General features: G+C 46.3%; 1 protein-coding gene across 3 annotated transcripts in view; it reads left to right on the top strand.

Annotated features, from left to right (window-relative positions):
* Cep43 (centrosomal protein 43) overlaps nt 1–15,019 on the top strand; it is a 34,626-nt gene extending 19,607 nt beyond the window's left edge. For 2 of the 3 annotated variants that reach the window (XM_004651082.2, XM_004651081.2), the window contains 6 exons: nt 2,314–2,543; nt 5,092–5,204; nt 5,982–6,050; nt 11,084–11,123; nt 11,834–11,930; nt 12,885–15,019. In XM_004651082.2, the coding sequence (XP_004651139.2) occupies nt 2,314–2,543; nt 5,092–5,204; nt 5,982–6,050; nt 11,084–11,123; nt 11,834–11,930; nt 12,885–12,959 (624 nt within the window). In that variant the 3' untranslated portion in view covers nt 12,960–15,019. Of the gene's footprint in view, nt 1–2,313; nt 2,544–5,091; nt 5,205–5,981; nt 6,051–11,083; nt 11,124–11,833; nt 11,936–12,884 lie in introns of all 3 variants that reach the window. The other variant, XM_045159210.1, reaches the window with a different exon arrangement.
* Nucleotides 15,020–19,077: the final 4,058 nt, after the last annotated feature.

The raw sequence follows: 19,077 nt of genomic DNA, 5'->3' as shown, positions 1-19,077 counted from the left end.
TCCCTGTGGGGGTCACTGTTGCCTGTGACACTCTTCCTGCTTAGGGCTCACTCTGCTCCTCGCCCTGCGGAGCCTTGCAGCAGTGCGCTGAGGGAGCCTCACTGCCTCTGTTTTCTATGATGCGTTTAAAGTGCACGAGGGTCTTTGCAGTGCCACTGAAAGACAGAGATCCTTTACTAAGCAGGAATACACAGGTGTATTGTTATGTATCTATGATGCGTTTAAAGTCATGAGGGTCTTTGCAGTGCCACTGAAAGACAGAGATCTTTTACTAAGCAGGAATACACAGGTGTATTGTTATGTATCTGTGAATGCGTTTAAAGTGCAGGAGGGTCTTTGCAGTGCCGCTGAAAGACAGAGATCCTTTACTAAGCAGGAATACACAGGTGTATTGTTATGTATCTGATGCGTTTAAAGTGCCCGAGGGTCTTTGCAGCGCCACTGAAAGACCGAGATCCTTTACTAAGCAGGAGTACACAGGTGTATTGTTATGTATCTATGATGCGTTTAAAGTGCACGAGGGTCTTTGCAGTGCCACTGAAAGACAGAGATCCTTTGCTAAGCAGGAATACACAGGTGTATTGTTATGTATCTGTACTTGACAATTCCACGGAAACTTGCAGGCTGCTAAGGAATTGTAAACATGTTTGCTTCTTTGAAAATACCCTGTTGTCTAAAAGAGTAATGCTAGGTGTTTCTTTTTGATCATTGGTTTATCCTTACTAGCAACCCACAAGTGTATAACTCTGTATAATAACCACAGGATATATAGCTCTATAGAAGGTTCTAAAATTTGTACAGCATGCATCTTGCCTGTAGGAACTAATCAAGGTCTCTTAGCTAATGTGAAAATGTAGCCATGCCTTCTGCATGTGGCAACAGCTGCCTGCGTGCTGTGTGACCACGTTTCTGCTGTCCATCCCTTACCCAACTCCTGCTTGCAATTTAATTTATAATACTACTCTAATTTTAACTTCTGAAGAAATTCATGCCTAGGGAATTATCATGACACAGGTCTAGTCCATGTTCCTTATCTCAGGCCAGGGCTTCTCTAAAGCACCAGCCTCCGCACCTCACTACATGTCTTCAGTATAGGAGGCTGAGCTTGTGCAAACACCATATTTATCCCACACAAAATGCAGTTTCATGTCACTCAACTTGCATAGCATAATATTAAGTGTTGAGAACTGACCTCTGGGATCCTGTTTTGGCTGTGATGTCGACTGCCATTTAACAACCTAGGGACTGGACAGGTGTCATAAATATGCCCTTTCTTCTTCAAAACCATAGGGATAACAGACCCTACACATGCGCCATAGGCTTATTTTGTCTGAGCGTGGTGGCGCTTGCCTTAATCCCAGCACTTGGGAGGCAGAGGTAGGAGGATCACTGAGTTCAAGGCCAGTCTGGAACCAGAGTGATTATTATTAGGTCAGCCTAGGCTAGAGCGACACCCTACCTCCAAACCAGAAAAGCAGCAGCTAGGCTTAGTTTGAAGGTTAAATGAGACATCATGCATGAGGCTTTTGCCCATTCTTCATAATGATTAGTCACTTATTATGAGTGTTACGCTTGCTACTGTTACGATGTTGATGTGCGTAAGAGCAGAAATGTGACCAGGGTTAGAACAGCATTGTGCTTTGGTGGTTAGGGCAAGCTGTAAAGAAAACTGTGTGTTGTTTTATGCCAACCTTCCTATAGTACACGGACAGGCATGCATGGGAATTGTCTATTTTTTTTAGGATGTGTGGAACAGTGTATTTTTCTATCTGTGGACATTACTTGAGGTGCAGATTACTGAACTGCTCGGCAAGTTTGAACCAAGATAATTTTAGCCAGTAGTCTGCTTGTTAGAAACATGAGCACACAGATAGAATGTCTTTTACCTCAAGGTCTGCATTTGGTGCTGAGTGGGAAACTGCCCTCCAGATGAGTTATGTAAGTGGGTTACTTAATGATACTCTTCCTTCTAATGTTAGTGTCCTCCAGTTTGCAAGCTAACAGTGCCACCACATGCAGAGGAAATGGAAGTGTTGTTGATAAGTGACAGGCATAGGAGACTTGCATTTAGGGAGAGAGGAAAGGAATGGTGTATGTATACATTTCTTGAACATTTGCCCTTTGAAAGACGACCATGTTAGGAGGCTCAGGGTGAAGTATGAAGCCATGGGATTGCAGTACAGTTCATGCTGTTGAGAAGCTGCATTCGCACATACGTGTGCACACACACGACATGCATTTGCTTGTTAACTACTTCATTATTGAAAATACCTTGGTTTTCTCACCAAGACCTTTCTCTCTCCCTCTTTTCAGAAGACCAACAGTGAGGCCAGTCAGAGCGAGACGAGCATTTCCTTGTCAGAACCAAAGAGCAAAAGCAGTCCGCACTCACTGCCCCATGAAACAAAACTCGGGTCTCTCTTAAGCAGTACCCCTTTAGATGCCAAAAATGACAGAGCTGACCTTGTTCCAGATGAAGATGATGTGGAAGGAGATTCTTTCTTTGATGATCCCATTCCTAAGCCAGAAAAAACTTACGGTTGGTGAGTAGACTGGTTTTGGATTATCTGAATAGAAATTAAAAAATATGCTTTCTAGATGTTTTTATTGTATACTTAAAAAACAATGATCTGGCCAGGCATGGTGGCTCACACCTTTAATCCCAGCACTCAGGAGGCAGAGGTAGAAGGATTGCTGTGAGTTCAAGGCTGGCCTAAGACAACATAGTGAACTCTAGATCAGCCTGGGCCAGAGCAAGACCTTACCTCAAAAAACCAAAGGAAAATAATAAGGAGGAGGAGGATGATTATATCATCTGGTAATGTCTTTGTACCTGTGGAATCCATGAACCTCATTTTGTGTCACTAAAGCCTGCTGTGTTGTAAAATAATTCCAGGATTTTAAAAGAACTCAGGTATGGCCATTCACAGGTAAGTCTGCCTCAAGGGCCTGCGTGTGTGTAAGGGAACTGTTTCAGGTACAGGGTGCAGCAGTGACAGAAAGGACCCAATCCTGCCCTCAGGAATCTCACCCTCGGGAGATAGCAGAACTCTTCATGATGTGCTGATGCTGGGTGGGACGGTGGGGCAGGGCTGGGCGTGGGAGTCTAAGCAGCTCGTCAGAGAACGCTGCACTGGAGGATGCTATCTAATTGGACCCCACAGGAGGCCGGAGAAAGCCATGCAGTACTTAGAGTTCTGGAAGGGGAAACAGCAGGTGCAGAGGAGTTTGACAAGCCAGATGACAGCAAGGAAGAGAGGATGGCAGCAGCAGAGTCAGGGGTTGTATCAGTAAGCCAGAGAGGAGAGGCTGGACTGACCTTGGGGGAGTAGGCGAACTTTGGATGAGTCCAGAAGTCCTGAGGTCTTGACCCAGCATGCAGCCCAAGAAGATGATTAGCTGCTGATCAGTGGTTACAGGGTTTTCAGGTTGGGATTCTGCAGGAAACAGATGATGGAGAAGGGATCATAAATAAATGGTTTGGGAAAGTATTTGATGGTAAGTGCAAGAAAACTAAGTAATACATAGGTGGCTCCCAGGGTCTGAGCTTGAATAATCAAAAGCTTGAAAACCACTGGTCAAGTTATGAGTGGGAAGAGCTGGATCACATGATACAGATGAGAGGTATGAGAGCCTGGAGTAGTGACATGCTACTGCGATCAAGAAGGTAGTTGTTGGGATGTGTAGTCTGATGAGGTCAGGAAACAGCCCTTGCTGGTGGAGTGAGAGGCTTGGGATGGGGAGATCACCAAGAACCTGCACACCTGAGGTTAGCATGGCTGTCAGGCAGCATGACTGAGACTGCGGAGGAACATGACAGCAGGTGTCTGAGAAGAACAGCAGCCTTGACATCACCCACTGGTACAGCCACATGTGCTCAGTGATCACCTTGACAGTTTCGTTGGATGAAGAGGGGCAGAGTCATAGGTTAGAGTAGGCTCAGGAAGGAATGGGAAGAAGGGATTGTAAATGACAGTTTTCCGATGGGTTGTAAAGGGTGCAGGGGATTGAGATGGAGTCTAAAGGGGCAAAATATGGACCTGAGTCTCCAATTCAAAGTGAGAGAGGAGCTGGGAAAATGGCTTAGTGGTTAAAGATGCTTGCAAAAGCCTGCTGTTCCCAGTTCAGTTCCCAATCCACCCAGGCAGGCCAGGTACAGAAAAGTGGCCCAAGCAGCTGGCATTTATTTGCAGTAACACAAGGCCCTGGCATGACCATATATATATGCACATGTGTGCTCAAATTAATAGAATTTTAAAAATCATTTTTTTAAATGGGAGAGAGTGGGTTCGAGATTTGGGTCAGCAGCTAAGACTACTTCCTACCCAAGGATGAGGGCATGAGAGACTGCTCCAGTTCAATCCCCAGAACTCATATAAACAGCTGGACGTGGCACACATGTCTGTAACCCCAGTCTCATAGGGGAGCAGAGACTTGAGAATCACTGACGCTCAGACTAAAAAGGTAAACTTTGGGATCCATAGAGACTGACTAAGAATGGGCTGAGGAGCAGTGGAGCAGGACACCAACACCCTGCTCTGGCCACATCAGAGAGCTGATATGGGCATATAGACCTACCCACGCATACAGTGGCAGACTCTCAGGTACCTAGCGGAGTCAGCGTCATGTGCAGAATGGCGAGCATGTTCCCTTGGGGCAGGGCTGGGAAGTGGGCATGAGCCAGCTGTGGAGTATGAGGTGGTAAGAACCCTCAGCGTTGGTGCTTCTGGCTGAGGGGCTTGTGGCTTCTGAGCAGTACTTCTCTTTGGGGAGTGCTTCTTTGTTAGAAGGCTCCTACACTGTCCTTTCCAGGAGATGGAGAAGGACTTCTGAAGGGAAAACCACAGTGCTAAAGAGGTCGTCTTTGCTCAGAAGCCTGCAGTTCTAAAGACTTGAGAGGAGCTAATGCTTTCATGGTGACCTTTGTGCTGTGTGGATTTGTGACTGTCTTCTCTGTCCTGCCGTCTGTAGAATGCTTGTTCCTCACTTCTAGCCATGCTTTGTATAGAGAATCTCTGCTGTAGTGGCAGGGTCAAGGGTTTACCTAAAGGATCTGGGATTCTCACTGAATTGTCACTTGCTTCCTGTTAGGCGAAGTGAACCTCGGAAGCAGGTGGGAAGCTTGGCCTCGCTCTCTGATGCACCCCCCTTAAGGAGTGGCCTCAGCTCCCTGGCAGGAGCCCCTTCCTTAAAAGATTCTGAAAGTGAGTGCTTGGATGCTCCAGGTAATCCAGTGTGGGTATAATTGCTGTGGATTCTTTCTCAGCAAACTACTAAAGACAAACCATCATTTTATCACTTAGATAATATTTTGCTTTTTTTTTTTTTCATTAAAATACTCAGTATACTCTGCCATTTTGTATTCTACCTTTTTCTGTGCTATCAGAATGTTTTTAGGAAGTTGACTTCTTACTGGTTTATGTGATCAGTAGAGAATTATACAATCCCCAACTTACTATGGTTTAACTTCAGATTGTTGAAATTTATGCAGAAGTGCTATATGTTGAATAGAAACCATATTTAGCCAGGAAGCGGACTACCTGGAGGTGACTAAATGAACAAAGCACTTGTTGCTCAGCCTGCGTACTTAAGTGCAGATCCACAGACCCCACGGAAAAGCCAGAAGCTGTGACAGGCTTCTGCAATCCAGTGTGCCAGTGGCACGAAAAAGCCAGATGCACAAGATGGCACATGCTCCTGGAGCTTGTTTGCAATGGCTGGAGGCCCTGTCGTGCCCATTCTCTATCCACCCTCCTTAAATAAATGTTTTTTTTTAATATAAAAGAATAATGCTTGTGGCTAAAATATGGATGGTAGAGCATGATTCTAGCATCGGTGGTTGACAGCTTACGAGTTTTTTCTTAGTTCTCCACGTATTATGCTCCTGTCGCAAAGAAGCCCTGAACTGCAAAGGTGCCCCGTATGTGCAGAGGATGCTGGCTTCTGAATCTCCCTTCATGCTAGCCCTGTCCTGTCCACAGGTCACAGGGGAAGCACGGTTCTGAAGGATTTGAAACTGGTCACGGAAAAAATTGAAGCACTTGGATTAGGTAACTAGATTTCTAATTTTAGTTTTGATTGTTTTAATGATTTTCTTTCAGGATAAAATCTAAATGTAATGATTGTGAGCCTACATTGAGAGCTGTCTTGTTGGTCACTGTGCAGGTACTGTATCCAGGCTTCTCCCTGTGCCAGGGATGATTGTAACAGCAGCCTGGACAGTCCTCTGTCTTGTGTCATTCAGACTGTAGTAGGGAAATAGTACTGGCTCTGAGCTTTCAGGGAAGGCCTCTAGGAGAGGCTGTGGCCAACTCAATGGTCAAGTAGATGTCTAAGGGGGGAGGGAGGACGTTCAGAGGCAGAGCAGTGGGTGCTCGGGAAATATGTGGTCCAGAGTGCAAAGGTTCAGTGAATGGGTGTGGGAAGACTGGCTCATGAACTGACAATTGCTGAGATATTGTTATACAGAGCAGACACTGGCAAGCCTTCTATGTAAGTACATTGATTTCTATGGAAGATAGAGACGTAGAGTGAACATTACTGAGAATGTGGGTCTCATCCAATTTTCTGTTCTCCACACACTGCAGGCTGCTATATAACAACAGGGACTCTGATCAGGCCTTGATCTGTAGAAAGTGTATAGCCAGGCTTTCCCCTGCCATTCCTGTCCTCCCTGGGGCTGTGATGTGATGCTAGGTTCCCCTGATACGCCAGCACTCATCTCTTGGGGCATCGAGCACATTCCTGCTAGGCCGCGGGAAGAGGATCATGTGCTCCTGTGCTCTTCGCTCCTTACCTGTGGGCATGTCCTTCCCTCTTGTGACAAAGCAGCAGTGCACAGACATGGGTATAGAGTTAGTTACATGAGAGTCCCAGCTGTGGCCCTGATTTGGGGGCTAAGCTGAGCTGTTCTTTCTCATTTGCTAAGTGGGCCCAATAGCATGTGCCTCCCTTTTTTAAGAGGATTTGACACATCCATGTACATACTGCACAGTGTTGGGCACAGGGCTGCCTCCCAGATGCTAGTTTCCTCTCTGTGTTACTTTCTTCCCCATTTGCAGCCATTGCAGAAGAATAGATGTTTCCAAAGCTCCCGGATTCTTGTCCACACAGTGCCCTGGAGTCCTGGTTACTACTGAGTTGCTGGTGGTGCCGCCTTCGCTCTGTGTGCATCCTGGTTGCTGGCTGGCCAGCTAGGTGGGCCCACTCCCTTCCTCCTCTGCTTCCACCCTGCTGGGTGGGATTGCCCCTGCACCTCAGTGGGTTTCTGCCACCTTCCTGATGACAGTATCTTGACTTTGTTCTGAGTCTTGTTGGTGTTTCACCCTGGTGCTGGCCCTTTGGGCTGTCCTTGTTCACTGCTCTGCTCTCTTACCAGAGTGTGGGCTCCTTGTCTGCTACCGAGCTGCTGCAGCAAAGTCCTCCTGTGGGCACACCTTGAGTCAGCCTTGGGGCAATGGTATACATCAGGCACACTGCCTTGCCATCTAGGTGTCTATCAGTGAGCCACACATAAGACTGGTACAGGTTCAATTTCCAGCCATCCACATGAGCCAGGTGTAGAAAGTGGCACAAGCATCTGGTCGTTTGCAGTGGCAAGAGGCCCTGGCTTACCAATACACACATGCAAATAGATTAGATGGATAGATAGATAGGTAATTGATAAGGCAATAGATGATACATAGATGACAGAAAAAGACAGTTTTGTTTAATGGTATCATAGCAATGGTACTTAGTGTTTGAGCTCTTTTTCTATTATAACGAGATTGCAGAACGACTCTAGGTACTTTAGGAAATGTATAGTGATTAGTGGATTTGTGCAGTGTGATAATGATAAGAGTGACATGTGCCTGGTATCACATGGAAAAATTGCTTTCATTGTTACTGAGAGCCCATTTCACAGAAGGACCTAAGTTATATGATGTGCCTAAGGACCATCTGGCTTCTAGAATATTGCTATATCACCAAAGAACTCTTGACTAGTATGTTATACTCACTGGATGTTATTTAAAATTTTTAGTGGGAAACACATTCTGAGTCTTATAGAAACAGTTTGCAAATAAAGTTTAGATAGCCTGTCTTTTTCTGGGCACCTCAGGGCCTCCCTGATCAACAGCCCACCAGGGAGGGTGAGTGAGCCAGCGAGAACCAAGGAGGCTATACTCATAAACCTCAAGGCCTACCCCCAGTAACTCACCTCCCACAGGCTCCACCACCTGGGGATTAAGTAAGAGGCTTCGTCACATACGTGGAAGGCAGTGAAACACATGATGGCAAAAGAAGGTAGAACACGGACAGTCTAGACCAGCGTAACCATGAGCTCTGTACAGCTCAGTGCCAGGGTGTCATGGGGCCTCGTGCAGGTACGACATCTCTGCCTTCACACTCTCCATGGCCCTGTTGCCTAGCATCGTCATTTATCCATAACCAGCACAAACTCGGCCCCCAAATTGTTAATCCGGGTGGATCAGGCTGACAGAGGAGCAGGAAACTTCTGGAGCATTCTTCCTCCAGGCCCCTCTTTCAGAGGAGTTGGCACTCCTCCTAATGCCCATCCACAGTGGTGGAAAGCTGAACAGTTGTAGCTGGAGCTCTGTGCCCAGGATTCACATCTGTTCACCCTTCACACTTCTTCACAAGCACACCCAGGACCCACATCTGCTCACACTTCACATTTCTTTCACAAACACACCGATCCGTTAGGGTTTGTTTGGTTTTTTTTTGTTTGTTTGTTTTTTCAAGGTGGGTCTCACTCTGGCCCAGGCTGACCTGGAATTCATTATGAAGTCTCAGGGTGGCCTTGAACTCATGGCCATCTCCCGAGTGCTGGAATTAAAGTTGTGCGCCACCACGCCCAGCTAGTCCGTTAGTTTTAACTTCAACTTTGCTCAGGTTCTCAGGACATGGGCAGAGGACAGCCAGAATGTCACATGACCTGCCTCTAGCCCAGTCCTGGCAAAGTCCTTCTCCCCCCCTGATATCTCATCAGCCAAACATCCACTGTCCATATTTCTCTTTGCATTTGGGTTTTTCACTCTCCCAAGAATGACCCATCAGGCTGTGTTTATAGCACTTCAAGACATCTCTAGTCCCAAGTTCAACATTTCTACCACTAGTCAGCTCAGAGACCAGGAACCATATGGTGAAGCTCACTGCAATCATGATCCACTCCTCCATACTGGGTTTCTGTACCTTCTCAGTGCTGGGACAAAACACCCAACTGAAAAGCAGCATGTGAAGGAAAGGGTTATTTGGGTTTACAGTCTCAAGTGGAAGGTTTGTCATGGCAGAACAGAGGCTGTACATCGTATCTTCTCATATCAGCTGGATGATAGCAGGAGTGAACAAGCTAGTAAGCTCCCAGTAGGGTTGGGCTAACAAGCTTCAAGGTCTGTCCCCAGTAACTTAACTTCTCCAGCAAGGCTCCACAGCTCTCCCACATTGCCACCAGCTGGGGACCAGCTGTAGGGGATATTTTCAAACCACCATCCAGTATTGACCTCTGGTCTCCACACTGTTATCTGGATAAAGGAGCTGACTCAATGGGTAGTGGTTCTAACAGTACACATTGGCCATCTTGGAACCTTTGTTCATGTTCCTTCCTGTTAGAACATGCTCCCCTCCCCCCAAATTTGTACCTCTGTTGCCTTCTTAGGTTTCTGTTCACTTGCTGCCTCACTTCTTCCACCCACTATTCTAGTCACTGGGTTATGTACCGTTGCCTACTGTACACCTGTGGGGGCCCTAGAAGTCACTCACATTTGATAAGTGATATTCTATGAGACAGTCACTTGTGAACCTGTCCAGCACCTGAGTCCCTTCATCTCCATTCTCAGACTTTGGAAGACCCAGCCTTGAGCAGCTTGCTGTCCAGCCAGAGGTCCTCTGATCTGCATCTCCCTTTTGTCAAACATAGTTCCTGTGTGCTTGTTCTCTAGCAGCCATCCCTTCTGATTTTACGTGCTTCTCCTCGGCCTCCACTGCTTCTTCATCTGCCTGTAGAAGACATGGGAGGGAGGGAGGTAGTCTGCGATTGTTCTTACAGCCTTACATAAGTCTGGAAGGTTCTCCCCTGTCAGAACCCTGTGGGACACGTGGAGAAGTGATCTCCCTCACTGGGCCAGTTTGCATTGGAGTTTGCTGTGGACCAAACTCAGTGTAAGGCACTTTGGTTGTACTTGGACATGACCAGAAAAGGGCATCGAAGGCCTCCTAGGTACTGCAGGTGTCTGTTGGTTGCTGGACCCAGTGTGGACCTAGGGTCTGGCTAGTGCTGCTGCTTGCCATGACCTGTTGCTTCTTCCATGCCTTGTGATGGCTTTTATTTTTATTTACTTATTTTTTATTAGTTATATATACGGTGTATACAACCATGTTGGTACCATTATTAGCTCCTCCCTGTCCTCCCCCTCCGCAGGCACCCTCCTCATTGGGAATGTGGTAGGGTCACACTCTACCCCAAGCTGACTTGGCACTCACTCTGTAGTCCCAGGCTGCCCTCAGATTCACAGGAGATCTGCCTACCTCTCTCTGCCTCCTAAATGCTGGGATTAAAGATGTGCACCACCATGTCCAGCTTGTTTTTCAATTCTATACTAAATGTTGGGTTGAAAAGTCATGGCACTATGAAACAAGGTAGCTGGAGGTTGTCGGTGTCACTTGCTGCTGCTCTATTCTGTTGAATCACTTTTGGGTTTTGGTGGTGGTGATGGTGTCTTTGCTGATTGGTGGGTTGGACAAGCTAGGCACATGCTCTGCCACTTAGTGCTGCTGGCTTTAGTCAGTTAAATGACAGGGTACATCATGGTGAGCCGCCCTGTGGCTAACCACCTTACTGAACCTGAAATGCAAACAAATTATTCACATTGCAGGCTGAAATAATACACTTGGCCAGCTTTCGTTGTATGGCTATCCCCATTGTATGTGGTAAAAATGAAAAATAAAACACTACTGGAAGGACCTTGGTCTTCAAGAAATGAGTTTATATTTAAATGTGAAAAATAAGTTTATATTTAAATTTAAATGTGAAGTATTTTTCCCTAAGTGTGTAATAATGTATTTCTTTTCTTAACTAAATTACCAGGGAATGGAGAAGATGACGACTATGTTGATGACTTTAATAGGTAAGAAAATCACCCAGCAAAATAAATAAATACGTATATGTGTTTCTGAATACACATAAATGTCAGGTTGTATTGGGGCTTGTACTGTATTTGATTGTTCTCCATGTTGGTTAAAAGTGTTGAAGGTTAGTGAGAACAGGATTAGGATGTGAAGTTGAGGAACTGACTTCCCCTCAGGGCTCTCCTTGTTCTCTGTGGCTTTGTGAAGGAGACTGTCTGCATTCCAGCTCAAGCAGTGGCCCCTCCTCAGCTGTTTTGCTGGCTCGGATGACATCTCTGAACATTTAGTGTCAGGCAGCTCGTGATATATATATGTCATGTGTCATAATTGATGCATTGCCTGCAAAGGTAGAAGTAATATTTCTTGTGGATTGTATTGGAAATTTTAAATTACATGCCTGAGAATTTTGACAGTTTTCTTCTAATTGGAAATTTGTGTTTATTGAACCTTTTTTGTCAGTATGATGTATTGTGATAAGAGAAATTGCTTCTTGCAGAGTTCAGAATCACTGCTGAACTTTAGTGTTCTTATCTGCTAAATGGACATGATTGTCATCTGCCCTTGCCAAGCTGTCTTAAGATGATGTGTATGAAATAGATATTTATCATTGTAATACTTGACTTGTAAAGTTAGAACAAATAACTGGAAATTTGGAATATGGTAGTTATTGGTAGAGTGTTTATTTTTCTTTCTTTCCTCTTATGTTTAGTGCTAGCCATCGCTCAGAAAAAAGTGAGTTAAGTATTGGTGAAGAGATTGATGAAGACCTTTCCGTGGGAGGAGATGATTTGAATACCAGTGATAAAGTAAGGTGCTGTATGTGCTTCCCATTGAACACTTGTGTTGCCTGTCTATTGACTGACATTTAGAGTCATCACTAGAAAAACAGTTGAATGTTGTGAAAAGTTCATGACAGAGTTATCTGTGAAGAAGTCTTCCAGGATATGGAAGCCTGATTTCAATTGCTGCTAACCTTGGTATCCAAGTGTCTCTGACAAGTCTTAAGTTGTTACGGCCCTGTGAGCTTTCTGTAGGTTAAAGGAGGCCACCGTGGATCAGGACTAAAGTCAAAAGTGAATCTCTTGGGGGTGCAGGTAGAATTCATATCAATAGAGCATCTAACCTCAGGTAGTCCTGGGCTGGGATTGCAGGGGGCAGGACGGTAAAAGGAAGTGGTGTCAGTTGGTTCAGTGTTCAGTACCGAGAACCCCATACTTGTCCACATTTGACCTTTCCATGCAGCAAGAACACAGCACACTGTCTGTGCCCAACTGAAGAAGCCATATGGTTTGGTCTTCCTGTATTTCAGTCTTTGACTCTAGTGGAATAATGTATAGGGTGCCATGATTAGCATAAAACAATTGAGCTCAGAAGGTTGTGTGAACTTAATAGGATTCTTGGCAAATCACTTCTCAACACTTGAGCTTATGTGATCTTTATTTTTTTTTAATTTATTTATTTATTTATTTGAGAGAAAGAGAGAGAGAGAATGGGTATGCCAAAGCCTTCAGATGCTGCAAATGAACTCCAGATGCATGCATACACGCACCACCTAGTGCATCTGGTTTACGTGGGTACTGGTGAATCAAACCTGGGTCCTTATGCTTCACAGACAAGCACTTTATCTGGTAAGCCATCTCTCCAGCCCTTGCGTGATTTTGAAATTTCAGCAGGCCATAGAATGTAAAATACTTTAAAAATACGCTTTAACTGAGACTTTCCTTGCATTCTGATTCTTTTCTTCCGTTTGAACAACAAAGCTCGATGACCTCACTCAGGATCTGACTGTCTCCCAGCTCAGTGATGTAGCAGATTACCTGGAAGACGTTGCATAGACACAGAGAAGGACCCGCGAAGCTAAAGACCAGAGAGTTCCAGTGTGCTCACAGTCAGTCACTGCTGGCATGTCTGCTCCCTGTGCCGCCTTGCATTTCACATGGACTGCAGAGTTTTTAAATTTAACTTCTCATTTTACTGAGTAAAATGCTTCCATATGAGCCCGTGTAGAAGATGTAACCTCGCTACTTTGGTTCAGCTGTGCGTTCTCTGCGGGTGTGAACTGCACTCACACTCACTATGGGGAAGGAACCCACAAAGACATCAGTGGTAAGCGCACACCAGCTTAACGAGAGCCATCAATAAAGCCACCGTAGCTTTGCACAACTGTCTTATGTGGCTGTTAGAGCGTTGATCTTTGCAGCTTGAGTTTTAGCCACCTGAAATCAAAGCTGACCCACCTAGTGGACTCTTCTTGGAGACAGAGTCTCACATATTCCAGGTTGTCCACAAACTTGCTGTGTAGCTAAGGATTCCATTGAACTTCTGATCCTCCTGCCTTCATCTCCCAAGTGCTGGGATTACAGGTGTGCCCTGCCACACCCATTCTGTACATTGAGCTAGTACTCACTAGGCCCTGGGTTCAATCCCAAACATTCTACCAGCCGAACAGTATCTCAGCCCACTTACTGTAGTTGGTGTTAGGTAGTTCTGTTCCTTGTTGGTGAGGTGACTGGTAAGCCTGTGATGCCACAGTATATTAGTGTAAGGTAAACTGGATGGATCAACTTCATTTTGTATTTCCTTCCATTTGGAAGGTTTGTTAGACCATTAAGGTTTTATTAAAGTACTCTTGTGTGTGCTATTTAGTTTTGCTTTTTTGAAAAGGGAATCTACAAGTGGTTAGGACTTTGAATTCATAGACTTGTCACTAACAGGTAGCATTCATGGTCGCCATTCTTCCTGCTGCCTAAAAGCAGCTGCAGTCACAGGTTCTCTTCTTTATAGCTGTAAGTTATTATTTATAAGATGCCTTGAAACATTAAATACCAAACTGCATCTGAAACCATTAAGCAGTGCTTTTATTTCAGACCTGTAAGTTGGTGATCCTTAAATCCAAATTGGAATGAAATAGTAGTAATGGCCTAAGACCAGGTGTACTCATTTGACGGACTTTATAACTACATGATTTCACTGTGATCATTTCAAAGTGCAGCCAATAGTAGAATTTCCTACAGTCTCCATTATGCTGTTCGGCATTGTGCAGTGGAGACAAAGGTCACTGACATTGCAGTGCTAAAGTATTCAAGAAGGTGCCAGTAGGAAAAATGAGTCAGTGCATGCTTACTCATATAGATTTAAGTAAAGCTATGATTGTATTAGACTTTGATAGTTTATTTCAATTATGACTTTATTAAGGGTTATTTTTATTAATAAAAAGATAAGTTAGATATAATTCATTGATCTCAGTAATTGAACAGATGATGTGGTTTGTATTAATGCCTTTTTCCATTTTATATTAGCCTAAGTATTATAGAGATAGAGAAAATGCAAATTTGGCAGATTCAGACTACCTACCATTAGAACCTGGCTTTCTAAAACTTATGTAAAACTTGAGCTATAAACATGGGGAGAAAGTAACAGAACATAAGCCAGAAAGCCCCATGCTTCTGTCCTCAGTGGGCCAAGCAACCAGGACTCCCTAGTATCCCCATGGTGGGCCCGGTTCCTTGGGGTCTGCTAGGTGAAAGCTGTGCATGGCCCCCATGTGCTCTCTGAAGCACAGCTCTTGAATCTGGATCATGTGTGATTTTAACAGTGGGGAGACACTACTTTGGAATAAACTGATCTGACTTAGCCACAGGGAAAGTGAAATTTTTCCATTTTATGTTACCCAGTGACTGATTTGGGTATAGTGAGGAGGATAAGGAGAAAAAACCAAATTTGCAATGCTGTTGTCACTGCATACAAGTTATTGAATAACTAAATAATTTCAAATTCACCTAGAAGTTGTTTCTTCACATATTCCTTACCTGTTAACCCTTAATGTGAAGTGACAGGTTTTGCCTGGGATTAATGTTTCCTTTTGTAAAAAGTTGATTAAAATGTTACCCTACAAGACTGTGTTTTTGACAGTGGTGTTTTCAAAACAGTAGGCCTTCCTCACTGGTGCTCTTGTTCCCGTGTTGTCGTGTGTGGCAGCCCTGGCACAGTGGCCGCGCTGGCTCCCTCCTCATGGGTAATTCCCACTCCACATCACTTGTGGCGCAGCACCCGACAGTGCTTCCTTCCAAAACGCTTTCCCCACGCTGGATGAGGCTGATGGTCTTGTTCTCATTTTCAGAGACGCTGCCCCTTTTCCCACTCCATGACCCTTGTGTTGTGCTCATCTCTCATGGTGTGACTGTGCCTGGAGAGATGTGAACAGACCTCTACTCATCCCAGTGACAGACCAAAGCAGTCATCCCAAGGCTAGCCTGGTGCAGTGAGTGCACTGGGGGCGGGTGACTTCCAGGAACATGGGGGTGGACAGCATCTGCCTCCCTGAAGGGCCTCCACTCATGGGGACATTCCTACCTGACCAGCAGCATGCTGCACCGCACCGCAGGTCTCCCCCAGCAGTGCTAACTGCTCATCTGAACTGAGGGGAGGACCTCGGGAGCCTGGTTTCGTTGGCTTCCCAGGTTTGTGAGCACTCCTTCCTTCAAGGAGGGAATGCTTCGTTTGAAGAAAACAGCTACACAGTGCTCAACTCTGGTGTGGCCTGCCTTCCCTGCATGCTTATTTCCTTGTTTATAAGCTCCTACAAGAACAGACTGCAAAAAGCATCACTGATTTCTTCTAGCAGCATTTAGGCCAACCCTAACCCTGGTATGTGGTCAATAAATACTTGTAAAGGCACTTTAGAGGGACCTGGAGTGGAGTTCATGGCTAGGCAGCTGCCTCATGAGGACATTGTTAGAGTGTGTGGGGATAGCTGACCCCACCCTGCACCCAGAGCAGCCCTAGCATAGGGTCTGCATGCGCACTGGCAGAACATAGAAGTTGAGTGACAAAAAAAAATTTAAAAATCCGGGTGTGGTGGCTCACGCCTTTAATCCCAGCACTCAGGAGGCAGAGGTAGGAGGATCACCATGAGTTCAAGGCCACCCCGAGACTACATAGTGAATTCCAGGTCAGCCTGGGCTAGAGCAAGACCCTACCTCAAAAAACCTAAAAATAAAATAGTAGAAACTCAGTGAGTTCTTCCACTGAGGCCTGGTGGAGCATTACCCTGGAGAGAGCCAGGGCATCCCAGAGGCCACAAGCACCCTGCAGAGGGGGTGCTGCAAGTTCTGAAAGCAGAGGCGCCCCTCTGAGCTGTGGAAACTACCAGCTGCTTAATGGTTGGCTAGTTTAATTCCTCAAGCCAGTGGCTCTTGAGCTCATTACAGCTCACAAGGAATTGGCTAGTACGGACAGAAGCGTAAGTTAACTGGCGGAAGGCTTATTTTAGGAAAACACAGCAGGAAGGCAGCAAAGCTCCCAGGCTGGGAGGGTGCTGCTCAGGACGGCCCATAGGTGGCACTGTGGCTTGAACTGGGGCTTCATGTAACCTTGGAGGTACAGGTTAGGCACCAAGTTGGGGTGGGCGTCATTGGTTAAGTTTGAATGCGTGTGGAGACTTTGATAGGCTAGTGGGTCAGAAGAGCACAGACTGAAGGAGCCCAGGGTAGGGTGGGGTGGAGGGGAGCACGGGGAAGTAAGGAGGATCGCCAGCTTCAATTAGACCGAGTTGCCGTCTAGTCTCCCCCACATTTGACATCGTTGCACTCAGGTTCACATTGCTGGTGGAAATCATCCAACCAAGGGCAGCTGGTGGGAAAAAGAGGTTTATTTTGGCTCACAGGCTTGAGGGGAAGCTCCATGATGGCAAGGAAAATGATGGCATGAGCAGAGGGTGGACATCAACCCCTGGCCAACATAAGGTGGACAACAGCAACAGGAGAGTGCCAAACACTGGCATGGGGAAACTGGCTATAACACCCATAAGCCTGCCCCCAGCAATACACTGCCTCCAGGAAGTATTAATTCCCAAATCTCCATCAGCTGGGGAACCTAGCATTCAGAGCGCCAAAGTTTATGGGGGACACTGAATCTATGTTCAGACATCTATGCTCATTTGAGCCTGTGTCCCCAACTACTAATCTCTACCCGGGGCCGGGGGGGGGGGGGAGAACAAGCAGCTCTTGGAGGGAGGTGCCTCCAGCCCACATACACCCCTTGGCCCTGGGTGCTGGGGACCTTTGTGGTCCTCTGTCTGTATGTACTGACAGCACTCTGGCTGTCCTGAGGAGCCTCGTTGCCCGGCCCCCGGTTCTAGACAGAACGTGGAGAGACAAAGTTTAGAAGAAACGTTAGCAGCCTAAACAGATAGAATTGCTCATGCTATGAAGGACGCTGCTATGAAAGAGGTATGGTAACTTATTTTAAAACTGGGATTGGTTGGCTGGAGAGATGTCTTAGTGGTTAAGATGCTTGCAAAAGCTGAAGGACCCGGGTTTGATTCCCAGGACCCATGTAAGCCATATGCACAGGTGGCACATGTGTCTGGAGTTCATTCGCTGGGGCTGGAGGCCCTGGTGCCCCCACTTATACTCTCTCTTGCTGTTTAAACATTTTTTAAAATTTTATTTATTTGAGAGTGACACAGAGAAAAAGGCAGAGAGAGAGAGGGTGAGAGAGAGAATGGGCGCACCAGGGCTTCTAGCCACTGCAAACGAACTCCAGACATGTGCGCCCCCTTGTGCATCTGGCTAACGTGGGTCCTGGGGAAATGAGCCTTGAACTGGGGTCCTTAGGCTTCACAGGCAAGCGCTTAACCCCTAAGCCATCTCTCCAGCCCTCTCTCGCTCTTTAAAAAGCAAACAAAAAATGAGATTGCAGGGCTGGAGAGATGGCTCAGTAGTTAAGGCACTTGCCTGCAAAGCCTAACAACCCAGGTTCTATTCCCCAGTACCCACCTAAAACCAGATGCACAAAGTGGTGCATACATCTAGAGTTTGTTTGCAGTGCTTGGAAGGCCCTGGCGTGCCCATTCTCTCTGTCTCTTCAATCTCACTCTCTGCTTGCAAATTAAAAAAAGTAAATAAAAATGGGATTGTGTTAGTAACCTCACTGCTGAGACAAAATACCTGGCACGGGCCCTAACCTGGCACTGCCCACTCCTGCTTCCTTTAGACCTTAAACACCTCCCCCATGCCTGTGCCCCAAATTCAGCTTCCCTACAAGTCCAGTCTGCGAGCTTGAGTAACAGGACGGGAAGCATGGCACACCCTATATAGAATCGGCTGAGCGAGGAAGCTGGGCTGGGCACAGGACTGGAGGGCGGGAAGGAAATCTGTATGAGAAAGATGCTCTTGGGATTCTGTGACCATGGATAGGAAAAGTGCCCCCAGGGAGCCCTAGGGGTCAGCAGCGATGCGGGGAGGAGTACTACAGAGACGCAGTCCAGGGGCTAGTGCTCGCTGACTGAGTGGTGTTGGGCAAGTATCAGTGTTTCCAGTACCGCCCCCCATGCATCTGCTAAACAAGGCTGCTAGGTAAATAATAAAAACCCATGAAGTGTCTTTACTGGATGACAGAGAGAAAATGCTTCCTGGAAATTCATTCAGTGTCTGATGAATTTCTGTTCCTCTTTCAAAGTCTAATTCAGATGTCACTTCCTCTCAGTTTTCATCCCTTCCCCCCCCCCAACCTACGCCCCAGCTACCTTGAGCTTCCCTGCTAGTTTCATCCTCACCTCTCCAGCAGTGGTACGGGGATGGGCCAGGCAGCCATCACCAAGCACTGTAGAGCATCCCCTTGGTAGAAAACATCCAGGCTGCAATGAAAATCACTGCACTCATGACCCTTTGCATCTACAAGGATTTCAAGGCTAAAAGCTGTGCTGAAGGTTCATTGACACGGGGATGGTGGGACCAAAATTGATTGATCACTGTGAGCTGTGCTTCCCAGGAGGAGTAAGGAAACTTGAACTTGAGTGCCGGAAGGGTTTCCAGGCCTGCCGCTCACATCTGCGTGACAGCGATGAGTGATGAGGCATTGCTCTCTCTGCGCATCCCCATGGAAGAGGAATCATTTTTGGCATTTGTTAACCCTGGTATTTTACAAGTGTCTAAACTGCTTTGTGCAGCA

Source organism: Jaculus jaculus, chromosome 9 (genome assembly GCF_020740685.1).
Source record: "Jaculus jaculus isolate mJacJac1 chromosome 9, mJacJac1.mat.Y.cur, whole genome shotgun sequence".
NCBI classification, from domain to species: Eukaryota; Metazoa; Chordata; class Mammalia; order Rodentia; family Dipodidae; genus Jaculus; species Jaculus jaculus.
The sequence above is the reverse complement of the archived record's forward strand: the minus strand, read 5'-3'. Positions and strand labels throughout refer to the sequence as shown.